Source organism: Monodon monoceros, unplaced genomic scaffold (genome assembly GCF_005190385.1).
Source record: "Monodon monoceros isolate NGI ecotype Baffin Bay Population unplaced genomic scaffold, NGI_Narwhal_1 Super_Scaffold_13, whole genome shotgun sequence".
Classification (NCBI taxonomy): Eukaryota; Metazoa; Chordata; class Mammalia; order Artiodactyla; family Monodontidae; genus Monodon; species Monodon monoceros.
The window spans coordinates 61010288-61023298 of record NW_021703769.1 but is presented as its reverse complement, the minus strand read 5'-3'; the positions used below and the strand labels follow the sequence as shown (position 1 = coordinate 61023298).

General features: G+C 46.9%; 1 protein-coding gene across 3 annotated transcripts in view; it reads right to left on the bottom strand.

Moving 5' to 3' along the window:
* Positions 1 to 13011, bottom strand: part of LOC114894671 (mpv17-like protein) — a 171238-nt gene that overhangs the window by 18110 nt on the left and 140117 nt on the right. For 2 of the 3 annotated variants that reach the window (XM_029221607.1, XM_029221608.1), the window contains exons 7-9: positions 9689 to 9762; positions 3845 to 3959; positions 2492 to 2574 (exon numbers count right to left, since the gene is read on the bottom strand). In XM_029221607.1, coding sequence (XP_029077440.1) covers positions 2492 to 2574; positions 3845 to 3959; positions 9689 to 9762 — 272 coding nt within the window. The remainder of the gene's footprint in view (positions 1 to 2491; positions 2575 to 3844; positions 3960 to 9688; positions 9763 to 13011) is intronic. The other variant, XR_003793280.1, reaches the window with a different exon arrangement.

Here is a 13011-nt window from a genome sequence, read left to right as displayed (position 1 = left end):
AAACAGGAGAGAGAGAGAGGTGAGGTGAGGAGAGCCCTGAGCATCTGCAGCCCCAGTTCCATCCCAACCCTTGCCAGGCCTTGCTTCAGTGTCACAGATCAGGTGGTGTGGGGAGCTGGCATGCATTTTATATGGTCCTGGTGACTGTTCCCACCTCCCTGTAGGCCCACTGGCTTTCAGTCCTTGGCTTACAACTATAGCTTTTAGCCCTTCTCCTATTCTGTTCTCCTCACCATTGTATCTGCCAACCCCAGCACAGAGACTGGCATTCAAGAAGTATTTGGTGAGTGGATGACAGAAATTTTGTTTAAGTCACTTTAATCTGAGGGCTCATATCTTTCAATTCTGGAAAATACACATTATCTCTTCAGATACCCTCACCTGTCATTCTCTGTTCTCTCTCCTTTTGGAATGTCTATTAAATGTAAGTTGGACCTTATTATTCTAACCTCCATGTTTCATAACTTCTTTTTCATATTTCCTATCTCTTTGTCTCTTGGTGCTGCATTCTGGGTAATTTCCTCAGCTCTGTCTTCCAGTTATATGAATCCTCCCTTCAGCTATGTCTCTGTGTTTAACCCACTGAGTTTTCACTTCAGTGACAATAATTTTTTTTAGAAGGCTAATTGTTTGCTAATCTACCTATTCTTTTTTCATAGCATCTTGCTATTTCATTTTGGGTATTATTCCTTCTCGTATCTCTTTAATCGTTTTAAATATACTTTACATAGTCTGTTAGTTCTGGTTCATGGGAGGACAGACATCCTCTTTGTTGCATCTACTGACTCCTCTCATGGTGGTTCAATTCTTCATTGGTTTTAAAATTTTTATTGAGAGATCATCTTCATGGGGGTTGTTTTTAATGTGTGGGCTGTGTATTATGAGAGCTGAAGGGACTCTACTGAGCAATTTTGCATTTGCTTTGCTGGGGTCCCAGAGACTTCACTGGTTTTGGATTAATTTTAATTAATTTCAACTTGGGATTCCAGCACCAGATGGGTGGTGTATATTTGGACCCCACACTGGGCCTCTTGCATGTGGTACAGGCTTGGTGTTTTGATTTCTTGCCAGAATTCTTTTTTCTATCCATAATCTTACATGGAAGGCAGGTTTCCTTGCTCCCTCTCCACAGTGTTCGGTGGAGTTTTTCTAGTTTACCTTTCATGGAAGGGACAGTCCATTGAGGATGCTGGATTGAGACAGGGACCATGTGGCTTATGATTTTAGGGGCCTGCAGAAGGGACCAGGGCCCTTCTCTTCCTGTATTCCTTCACACCGTACTACAGTGTTTTCGTGGGATGCTAATGGATGGTCAGGGAGAACTGGGTTTGCTGCTTCAGTTGATAGTGGCAGCTTTTGGGGCGTGTTTTCCTAGCAATAGTTTCTGACCCTTTTCTTCTGATAACAGCTCATGTCTCTGTGGCTACAGGAGTGGGCATGTGACACAGATCTAGCCAATCACAACTTCTGAGCCTCTTGGTGAGAGTGATGGGCCTAGGAAGTGGGAACACGATCCAAGGAAGGCCAATCAGAATCTTATATATTTAGATACCAGGAGAGAATCACTGGTGTTGCCTCGCTGCTACTAAGTTATGGTTCTAGAGTTCTGGCCCCAGGGAGAAGGCCTGTGTAGTAGGAGAAAATGAAGCTAACATGCAAAGAGGTGCCAAGATGATAAATAGAAGGAAAGCAAGGGTTCTAACAGTGTCCAGTCCCTGAAGCCCTGGTTCCCATTGCTCTTTCTCCAGCACATCCTCTTTTTTGCTAGGGCCAGTTTGAATTGGGCATCCACTTCTTATAGCTCAAAGTGTGGTCTCTTTGGGCCAACAAAGAGAAGGTAGTTCCTAGACAGCAGGACCCATTATCACTTTAATATGCTAATGGACATTGGAAGCCTACAAAGAGAGGGTCAAATACACAGCATCTCCCAAACTTATTTCACACAGAACCCTTTTCGCTCTGAGTATCTTGTGAGGCTAATGTTCTGAGAAGTAAACTTCTGGCTCCATTCCTCCAGCAACTCCAGCTCCAACAGAGGCCAGAGCTCCATGGCCCTCAGTCCTCACCTTCTTGCCGCAGTGGCCACCCAACTCCTTCAATGAAGTGCACCACACCATATGATCAGAGAGTGACAGCTGCTGCCAGAATTAGCTGCATAGTTTGCAGAACCCAGCGCAAAATGAAAATGCAGGGCCCCCTGTTCAAAAATTCTTAAGAATTCCAAGACAGCAATAGCAGGGCACTAAAGCAAGCATAGTGCCCTTCTAGGCGTGAGCAATAGTAGGGCACTAAAGCAAGCATAGTGCCCTTCTAGGCCCTGGGAAACTGCACAGGTTTCTCACCCATGAAGCTGGCCCTGCCTGCTGCCATCCTGGGCTCAAGTTTGATCTGTAGAAATCATTTTGTTGTGCCCCCCCTCGGCTTCAAGATCTCTTTTAAATTTCCTTTTCTCTTGGATGGGGCGAGGAAAAGGAATAACATATGCACTCACTGGCTGGAGATTTGGTTACTTTGTCTAGAGGTTTTAACTTGATTCTCAGAAAATCAGCCATTTCCTTGTCTTCTTCTTGCTCCCTGTGTAGAAAGATGTGTAAAGACAAGAAGAAAGTACAGTAAGCTAAGAGAGCATCAAGGAACTGATGAAATGAGGCAGGAGTGTGGGATCATGTATCAGACTTTGTGGATGGTGCATGTGTATTGCTGTGTGTTATGTGTGGTGGTGCATGTATGTTGATGTGTGTTATGTGTGGGTGGTACATGTGTGTTGTGTGTTGTGTGTGGGTGGTGTGCATATGTTATGTGTGTATAGTGTGTGTGTGTTTTGTTTGATGAATCTACTCTGAAGCAGAGACACATATCAATGATGGAGTAAATGGCTACTCCCACTAGTGTGAGACCCCAGGGGAGAGGCAGGTATGTTACAGGACCCAGCCTCCCTGATGGAGGTTTAGTGAGCTGGGCAGCCCCTCTCCTGACCCTGCACTTTTATGTTACCCTAGACAAGGTACGTGGCAGGTCTCAGAGGGCAAGTCACCTCAGCTCTTCCAAGGGTCACCAGGAGCAAAGTCAACAATCCAAGCCTGGTTGAGTTGGGCAAGGTGCATCCTAGGGGCCTCAGAGGACTCAGGAGGACACAGAGAATTAAAAGGAAGTTGCCCTCTGGTTTGGAAAAGGCCCTCTGAGCCTCTACCCTGTGGACAACTCCAAAGGCCTTGCTCCAGCACAAAAACATTCAAGAATCAATATTCACATCTTTCCCGTGCCCTGGCTCCCTGGGGAGCCTTCAGGTGTGCCATGGCTCCAGGGCCCATGGTTGTCCAGATCCAGGTGGCAGGTGCATCTGCAAATAGGAGACCCTGAAGGCTAGGAAGGGGCATCAGAGGCATCTAGGAGAGGGGAAGGGAAAGAACAAAGCTGGGAAGTGGGCAGGCAAGGAAGAAAGTCAGTACTGGGGGCAGAGTTTCTGTAGAAACCAATGGAAGTTTCTGGAAAAGTTGCCTTGATGAGCTGGGAGAAAGCTCAGTGAAAAGAATGTGCAGGAAGCTCTGCCGTGTGTTATGTGATGTAATTCCTCCCTGGTTACCTCCTCAAATAACATTCACTTAAGATCCACAGGCCTTTGCAAAACATTTTGGAGCTGGATTTGAGTTTCTCTTGAATGTGAAGTGGGTCCTCAGGCCAGAAGGCCAGGATTCATCTGGATCCAGTGTTTGGGGAGTGTTTGCCCAGGCCATGCCTGTTGCAAAGCTGTGAGTCCTGGGAGCAGGTGATGGGTTTTGGAAGGCAACTGAGTTGTGTTCTAACAGCCCCAGCCCTCTGCTCAGGGGACATGCCGCCCACTTACCTTAGCCGCTCAACCTCTGCATCGTCCACCAGGAAGTCTCTCTTCTGCACCAGTCTGTGGATCTTCTGGATTAGCTCGTCCTCTCTCTGATTCTGCAACTTGGTTTTTTCTTTTTCTGGGAAGAATACAACATTAGCAAAGACAGTTTGAGTGTAGCTGTTGAAAGCAGTTGAGTCCGAGGGGTCAGGGTTGGAATCCTGGCTCTACCATTTAACTTGCTGGATGAACTTGGAGAAGCAACTTGACCTCTTCAAGTTTCTGTTTCCTCCTCTGTAAAATACACAGTGAGGCTTGAATGCGAGACTGTGGTGATGTTAGTAAATGACTTTGCATAGAGCTGGCCCGTGGTGTATGCTCGGTAAATGATGATGCTGCTGCAAGGGGGTCGTGCAGAAGGCCGGGGGCAGGAGGGAATTACTCTATAGCGAGGCTCAACCAATCTGTCAGAAGGAAGGCACCCATGCTTTCCCATCCTGTTCCAAATACCAAGGGCTAGAGCGCCATAGAGGAAACAAAAGAACGAGGGCTGGACACAAGGACTGAGAAAACTAGGAGGGCAGAAACTTTTTCAGAAGATAAAAATCATGGGGCAGCTTGTCCATCTGCCTGCTGGAACTAGCACTGACCATTTCCTCTAGACCTGGGGGCAGAACCAGAGGCAAGGAGAATATAATATTTGGATTAGAGAGAAAATCGGTTTCTTTCATTAATCAGAAGGGGAGTGAGGAAGTGGAGTGGAATTGCTAGCAGCCCCTGGGTTCCTGCTCATCGCTGCGTTGACGATGGTAGCATCATTCCTCTCGAGGTGGGTCCCGAAGTCTGATTCTGCAAGTCACTCGTCAGTACCACAGAGCCTCCCTGCCCTCTGCAGGCGAGTTAACCACAGCGCCCTTGGACTCGGGGAGTGATGTCACCGTCCTCTCCAAGTTACCAGCGACAGCCCTCCAATATTCCCCTGTCCTCCGCCAGGCTCCAGATCTAAGCCAGAGTCACATAGCAACTGGCAGGGCCCCCAGGAACTCACAAACCTCCCTGCCCAAGTTATTCATCCCCGTTTTCTATCTCTTGCCAGTTCAGGCATCCCCCAGCCTCCCCAGATACTCAGCTGCAGCCCTCTGCTCATGCAGCCCCTCCCAGCAACTCACGGGAGAAGCCACCTACTCAAAGTGGTCTGTGCTAGCTTACAAACCAGTTACTGACCTAAGTCTCCATGCCACCAGCCAATGCTGTTCACCTGCTTTTCCGTGTAATATACCCTTTCTGCCAGCATCTCTCACCTGCCTCCAGGTACCACCCACCTGTCTCCAGGTACTACCTACCTACCTTAAGCCCCACCTACCTACCTGCAGGCCCCACCCACCAAGCTGTAGGCATCACCCACTTACCTGCAGGTATCACGTACCTGCCTGCAAGCATCACTCACCTGCTTCCAGGCACCACCCATCTATCTAGGGACACACTTTTTTTGGCCATCATCACCCACCTACTTGCCAACTTTATCCCCTGCTGGCATCACACACCTGATTCCTAGCATCTTCACGTGCTTGCCGATGTGACCCTCCAACTTGCTTCTCATCTATCTCCTCCAGCACATCTCCTTAGCCCAGGCCACCATCAGCTCTCCCTGGACCATGCCATGACTTCCTAACTGGTTTCCCTGGCCTGTAGACCCTATCACAACTGTGAGCCCTTGCCACAGAATCAGACAGTTGTGGCTTAATGCTCCAGCTCCTCCCCTTCCTAGCTGTGTGACTCTGGGCACATTCCTCAACCTCTCTGAGCATCCAGTTTCTCAACACAGATAATCATAAAGTTGTTGCAAGTTTTAAGACAGAGAAATCAAGTAAAACCCTAGGCTCACAGTCTGGTGGATAGTAAGAGTTCATGAACAGTCAGCTGCTACTATTACAGGCTATTATTTTATATAGTCACTGTTGTTTTAATGACTAAGTGCCCTCTAGGTTAAATATTTACCAAACGAGGTACAAAAGAAATAAACACTTATTTAATGAAGGGAAAGCAAGTCGCATAAGTGTGCAAAATGTAAGTGCTTAATAAATTGTAGCAATTATCATTGTATTTGTATTACCGTGAGCTTTAGATTTTTATTTAATCTGGTTTCTCAGCCTTGGTGCTATTGATATTTGAGACTGGATCATTCTCTGTCATGGGGGCTGTCCTGTGCACTATAGGATGTTGAGCGTCATCCCTGGCCTCTACCCACTAGATGCTGGTAGCAGCCCCCTCTCTGTTGTGACAACCAAGCCTGTCTCCAGACATGGCCCATGTCTCCAGGGAGGCCCAACTCACCCCTGCTTGAGAACCGCTATTAATTCTTTCCAACAACCCTATGAGGGAGACACTATTTTTATGTCCAAGGGGAGGGTATCACGGCCTCTACAGCCAGGTCTAAGCATCCCCAGCCCTAAGGGGACCGTGGTGGCAGTGGAGGTGAGGTGAGGCATCCTGGCTTGTTCTTGAGAAGCCCTGAAGGCGGGGAGGGCTCCAGGTGTTCTCTCTCATCACAGTCTGGTAAATTATTTTCTGACCCTGGCTGGAGAAACATGATTTTCTTGGCCATTCAGTGTTCTCTTTACTCAATATTTTTATTGATAAATTGCCAGGAGCATCATTTTCTTTCCCCCTAAACTCAGCTAAACCCATCTAGAAACCTGGCACTGGCCCAAGGAATGCACAGAAAGGCTCTTAACAAGGAGTCAGAGGAGAAGGTGAGGAGAGGTGAGCAGGAAAGGCAGGAGAGGAAAGGGAACTTTAATATCTGAATTTCTGCACAGAAGTGATTGGGAAGATGCAGTTTTCCGGCAGAATCAATGGAGCTGCCGTTGAAGACCTGGGCTCTGTTGCTAAGTGGCCCTATGACCTTGTATGTTTCCCAGCGGGACAGTTGATGGCATTTCAGGTAAAACTTGTTCTTCAGGGGGACTGTCCCCTCCATGCAGGGTTAGCGTGCCTGGCTTCCGCCCATTGAGTGTCAGTACCGATCTCATCTTTTTTTTTTTTTTTTTTTTTTTGCGGTATGCGGGCCTCTCACTGTTGTGGCCTCTCCCGTTGTGGAGCACAGGCTCTGGACGCGCAGGCTCAGCGGCCATGGCTCACGGGCGCAGCCGCTCCACGGCATGTAGGATCTTCCCAGACCGGGGCACGAACCCGTGTCCCCTGCATCGGCAGGCGGACTCTCAACCACTGCGCCACCAGGGAAGCCCCCGATCTCATCTTTATTTAAACTTTTGGTATATATTTTTGCATGAATTTTGGTATTTTAAATATTGCATGAAAATATGATTACTGAATTTTTCATGTTCCAGCTGAGCGCCTTGTTCTCCTACCCTAGTCCCAGTCCTGGTCAGTCATGCAGCCCAGGCACTGTGTCAGCCAAAGACCCTCACCCCCAGCCATTTCCCACCCATTTCCTACCCATGCTCTAGAGGCTGCCATGGCCCCCCGTGGAGCCCCTGTGGCCTGAGGAGGCCTTGGCTGGCCTGGTGGCCACACACTCGTGTCTCCTTTGTCTCAGTGGCACCCAAGTGTCCTGCTGAGCCAACAGTGGGCTCTGGGAATCCTTCCTCTCAAGAGGGAGACGTCAGTCTATGTTGGGCCCATCATTGTCCCCTGGGAAGTTGAAAATTGGAACACAGAGGCCCGAGAGTTGGGCTCTTGTGTGGGAAAATCATGGAAGGGAGATGAGGTTGTAACCGAGCTGCACCCTGTGGGGCCTTCCTGGGACAGACCCCTCCCCCACATCCTCTGCTGTAGCTCTTCTCTGAAGTCCCTAGATAACAGTATCTGATGCACACTTCCTGAGTTGTTTTACAGATGCTAAAACCCCCACCAAATGGAAGATGTTAGCTACTTGATAAGCACATAGCCCCCAGGCCTCCTGGAGCCTGAGGATTCATAATGCTAACACCCCCACACACACACCCGTGTGACACCGCCCTGTTGCCTCATCATCCACCAGTCGGAGAATTGTGCATGAGCTGATCACATACCCTGGGATGCCCCTCCCTCACCTGGCCTTTAAAAATGCTTTGCTGAAACCCATGGAGGAGTTTGGGCGTTTTGAGCACTAGCTGTCCTGGGCTCCTTGTTTAGCTCTACTGTAAACACTGCACTTTCCTTCACCACAACCAGGTGTCAGTACATTGGCTTTACAGCCTGCGGGCAAGCAGACCCAAGCTGGGTTTGATAACAAAGTGGCCTTGCTTGGCTCATGTGCTATAGAGGGAGAAAATAGAACATGCTCCAAAATGGAGAGTAAGAGAGAAAGAGACAGAGAGAGAAGGAGAGAAGAGAAGGAGAGAGCAAGGGCGAAAGAACATTCCACAGCCTTCCTGTTTTTGGTTCTCGACCCTTGTGAGTTGGGCTGAGCTTCCTGCCTGTTTGAGAGTAAATAGTACGTCCTTGCCACTCCTAATTTCATTCGGAAATACGCTATTTGGGAATAGGGTCTTTGTGGATGCAATCAGTTAAGATGAGGTCATACTCATTGGGTCAGCCCTTAATCCAATGACTGGTGTCCTTATAAGAAGAGGAGTTGACACACAGAGAAACACAAAGAGAGGAAGGCCACGCAAAGACAGAGGCAGAGACTAGAATAAGGCAGCTACAAGACAAGGAACAAGGACTGATGGGAACCACCAGAAGCTGGAAGAGGCAAAGAGGGATTCTCTATTCCAGTCTTTGGAGGGAGCATGGTCCTGCTGACACTTTGATTTCGGACTTCTGGCTTCTCTCAAAGAATAAAGTTCTGTTGTCTTAAGACACTAAGTTTGTGGGAACTTGTCAGGGCTGCCCTAGCAAACTAATACGATAATGCCTGCAGGCTCCAGGAGTCTCCACAGTCCTTCAGTAACTGCCCGTTTCAATGGGTTTTTGTATCTTTCAACTAAATGATCCCTCGGGGGAGTATAAAATGAGAGACTTGACCCAGTGGCTCTCAGCCCTGACTGCCCATCAAAGCCATGTGAGAAGCTTGTAAACATGACCAATGCCAGGGCCCCACGCTAATCAAATGGAAGTTTCTAGTGGGTAGTGTCTGGACTTGGTTATTTCTCCCCCTCCTCATTCTATTTTTTTCTGGCCACATGGCAGGGCTTGCAGGATCTTAGTTCCCTGACCAGGGATTGAACCTGGGGCCATGGCAGTGAAAGCTCTGAGTCCTGACCACTGAGTAGAAATGTGTTCGGTTAATGATAATAATAATAGTAATAATAATAATGGCACTTATTTATTACGCACTCACTATAAGATGGGAACTGTGTTAAGTACTTTACATATGTCACCCCTCGGTCAGTCTCACAACAATCCTTTGAGGTAGATAGCATGATTGTCCCAGTTTACAGACAAAGAAACCGAGTTATAGTGAAGTAACTTGCCCAAGGTCACATCATTAATAAGTGACAGATCTAGGTTTGACTCCAAAGTCAGAGCTCGTAACCACCATACTCTACCTGTTCCCAAACAGGATAATAAGAGTAATCATTGCTAATATTTACTGGACTCTTTGGACCAACTATCAAGCTAAGCACGTGGCTTGTGTTGTTTCATTTATCGCAGTAAGATTTATACCCAACGAGTTAGGTACTATTACTATTCCTACCCCATTTTCAGAGGAAGAGAAGTTGAGTCTCAGAGAGATAATGTGACTTGCCCAAGGTCAAGGAGGTGGTCAGAATTAGGACTTGAACCCGGGTCTGCCCGATGCAGAGTTTGAACCACATGATCAGGGAGCAAGCACTGCGTTGCAAGAATGGGGCTGCATTAGGGCCTTCCAGACGGGGGATCTGAGCAGCTGGTTCATGAGGTGGGGTCCCCCATGGTTACCTGGGATGGCGACCAAGTTCTGCAGCTCCTGCTTCAAGTCCATGATGTCGTTGCAGAGCTGGATGTCATCCATCCTGGGGAAAGAGGACAGTGCACAACAGCAGGTTACATCAACAGAACATTGTACACCCTGAGCACCACCCTGGTTTCAACAAAGAGGGCTAATGGGGGAGTTCTGTCCTCTGTAAAGCCCACACATGCTCTTTAGAAGTTTTACACCAAAAGTAAAAAAAAACAAAACAAACTACCCTTTATCCAATGACTTAGAAATGATCAATCACAGTTAATAACACCTTGATAGAGTTCCTTCCAGTCTTCCCATGCCTGGCTTTTGTTGGCATACGTGAGAGACTTCATGCTGTGGGTTCAGTGTTTTCCTTTTTCAGCTATGTGAAAAGCTTTTAAACATTACAGAAATTCACCGCATAGACAGAAAATCTCCCTCTATCCTTTAGAGAAAACCATTGTCGGTGGTTTGTTATCTATTCCTCCAGATTGAAAAAAATGTTTATGCTTATACTACCAAAGATGACACCATCATTCATGCACAAAAAACGTTTTGCAATTTGCTTTTTTTAACTTAACGATATGTCTTGGGCATCCTTCCATGTCAGGATATGCACATCTCATTTTTAATGACTATATAATATTCCATTATATTGATATACAGCGATTTATTTAACCATTCCCCCCATTCATAGGTATTAGACTTATTTCCAGATATATTCTAGGATAGATTCCTAGAAATAAAGGAATTCCTAGCTAAGTCAATTCCCAGAAGTGCAACTGGAGGGTTAAGTGACATGAACATTTTAATAGGAATTTCCAAACTGTCCTTCAGAGGGACCGTGCATGACATTCCCACCAACAGTGTGAAAGGAAGCTCACCCCTATAATCTCAGCAATTGGGTTGCATATACAATTTTGCATAATGTATTTCATGTGTGTGTGTTGCAATATTAACTCATCTTACTGTAAACAACATTTGTAATGGCTGCCTGGAATTTCACCAAGTAGATTTATCAGAGCAGTTTTAATTATGCCCTTATTTTTATTTTTATTTTTTGCCACACTGCACAGCTGTAGGATCTTAGTTCCCTCACCAGGGATCAAACCCAGGCCCCGGCAGTGAGAGTACCAAGTGCTACTGGACTCCCAGGGAATTCCCTATGCCTTTATCTTGATTACTTAGGTGGGCTTTTTGAGTTGTTTGTTTGTGTTATTTTAGCCACTTTAGGATGAACATGGATTCACCTTTCCAGGAAAGAAAAGGCTTTTCTTTCGTGCTGGATTATTTGGGGTGGGGGCTACTGATTTTCAGAAGTAAAACCACTGAGTACAAAGGGTATGACATGTCTATGGCCATTGAGACGTATTTCCAAATAGCTTCCCCATGGGGTGTGTGTGTGCCTTCATTCTGCATGTCTTTAATGAGCACTTACTACGTTCACCAATGACACAGGCTCCAGGGATGCACAGCTCCCCTGCCCTCATAAGCTGAAATTTAATCAGGAGAGACAGAGGGTGAACACAGATACAACAGAACGTCAGATGCTCTGAAGAAGAGTGAAGCAGGTGAGGGGATGGAGTGGACCACTTTGGACACATCAACCTTCTGTCCCAGGAAGAGATGGAGGAAAGCAGGAATATTCTCAAAAGGCTCAACTGAGTCTGCACAGCAAGTAGGGGCAGGACCAGGACCAGAACCAGAAATCGATTTGTCTGAATCCACTGATCTTTCTGCCTCCTTCCTTGACGTCTTCGCCAAGAACCTGATTTCCATTCAGAAGTGCCATCCACAGACCAGCGTGGGGCCCCCTGCCCTGCCCGTGTGACCCCCAGCATCCCAGCTTTCAGGACGAGTGGCAGTAATGTCTCGTTTCAGCCTGCATCTCCTGCTCCTGTTGCCAGGGGCAGGCACTCCAAGCGCTTGTCAAACGTTGCCCTGGAATGTCCTAGCAGGTGGCAGCTGCCACAAATGAGCTTGGGGGCTTTGCCAGAAGGGTACATGCTGTTCCCCTGGGTTCCTATCTGCGAGCCTTCAACTGGAGGTGCTCCAGAATCCTTTTCCACATCTAGCGTGGAGATGAGGCTCCATCAGTGGTTCTTAAGGAGGATGATTTTGGCCCCGGGGGCATTTGGCAACATCTGGAGACATATTTGTTGTTACTGCTGGGTATGTGGGGGGATTGCTACTGGCATCTAGTGGGTAGAGTCCAGGGATGTTCCAAAGCATCCTACAATGCACAGGGCAGCCCACCTCAGTAGAGAATTACCTGGTTCAAAATGCCAATCATGATGAAGTTGAGAAATCTTGGGTTATAACCACAGAATTGACACAGGTACCTGATAGATACTTTTTGAAAGATGAGAGAAGGAAAGACGATGAAAGAACAAAAGAGCGACAGGTAATGTTAGAAGCAAGAGTATTGGCACCAAACATCTCTAGTTCAAAGGGGCCATGTGCCAGAAATTCTTCTCTGAGTCTAACTTTCCTCATCTTTGAAATAGGAATTATAATAGTACAGCTTTCTAGGATTATTATGCATGTCAGGCACTGAGCACGTGTCTGGGACATACACAGTACAATGCTCAGTAAATCATATCTGTTGCTATTATTAGCCGTTAGAAAGAGGCAGGGGGAAAAGAAAGAGAAAATGATGCTGGATAAGCAGGGTATTTGACAAACAGAGCTAACGTTCAACCTTAAAACAACTTTTAAAAATTATATTCCTTATAAAATTTTTTTAATAAAATTTTTAAAATAAAATTCTTATCTGATTGCAGAACAGATTCCTGATCATTGTAGAAATTTTGGAAAATACAAACAAGTACGAAGAAGGAACCTAAGATTACACATAACCTTGATCCACATGCACCAGAGGCCACTGTTCCACTCCGAGTGTTTGGGTGAATTTCACGCCAGTCTTCTTCCTACATGTAACCCAGGTGTGGTGGGCTTGCCCTGGGGGGCCTTCACCCTTTGTCCATCTCGAAACTGCACTTAGCATGTTTTGAGTCCTCCCAAGCACATCCACATTCACCCCACATTAACGAGCAAGGTGAAATTCTTGTGACGCTCTCACAGACAGGCATGCGTCAGAACCCCATGAAGATTCCTAGTAGATAGCACTGTTGTTTTCCTCAGATTTTTCTCTTGTCGCCAGCTTTCCATCTCTTCTCTTTCTCTCTCTTCCTCTTCCACACACCTCGTGGTCCTCGGACCTGTCACCTACAGATTGGCACTTGCCATCTACCTCTACAAGGATTAAATTATGAGCCACTGCAGCTGCTGACCTTCGACACCCCCTGAAAGGAGTTCA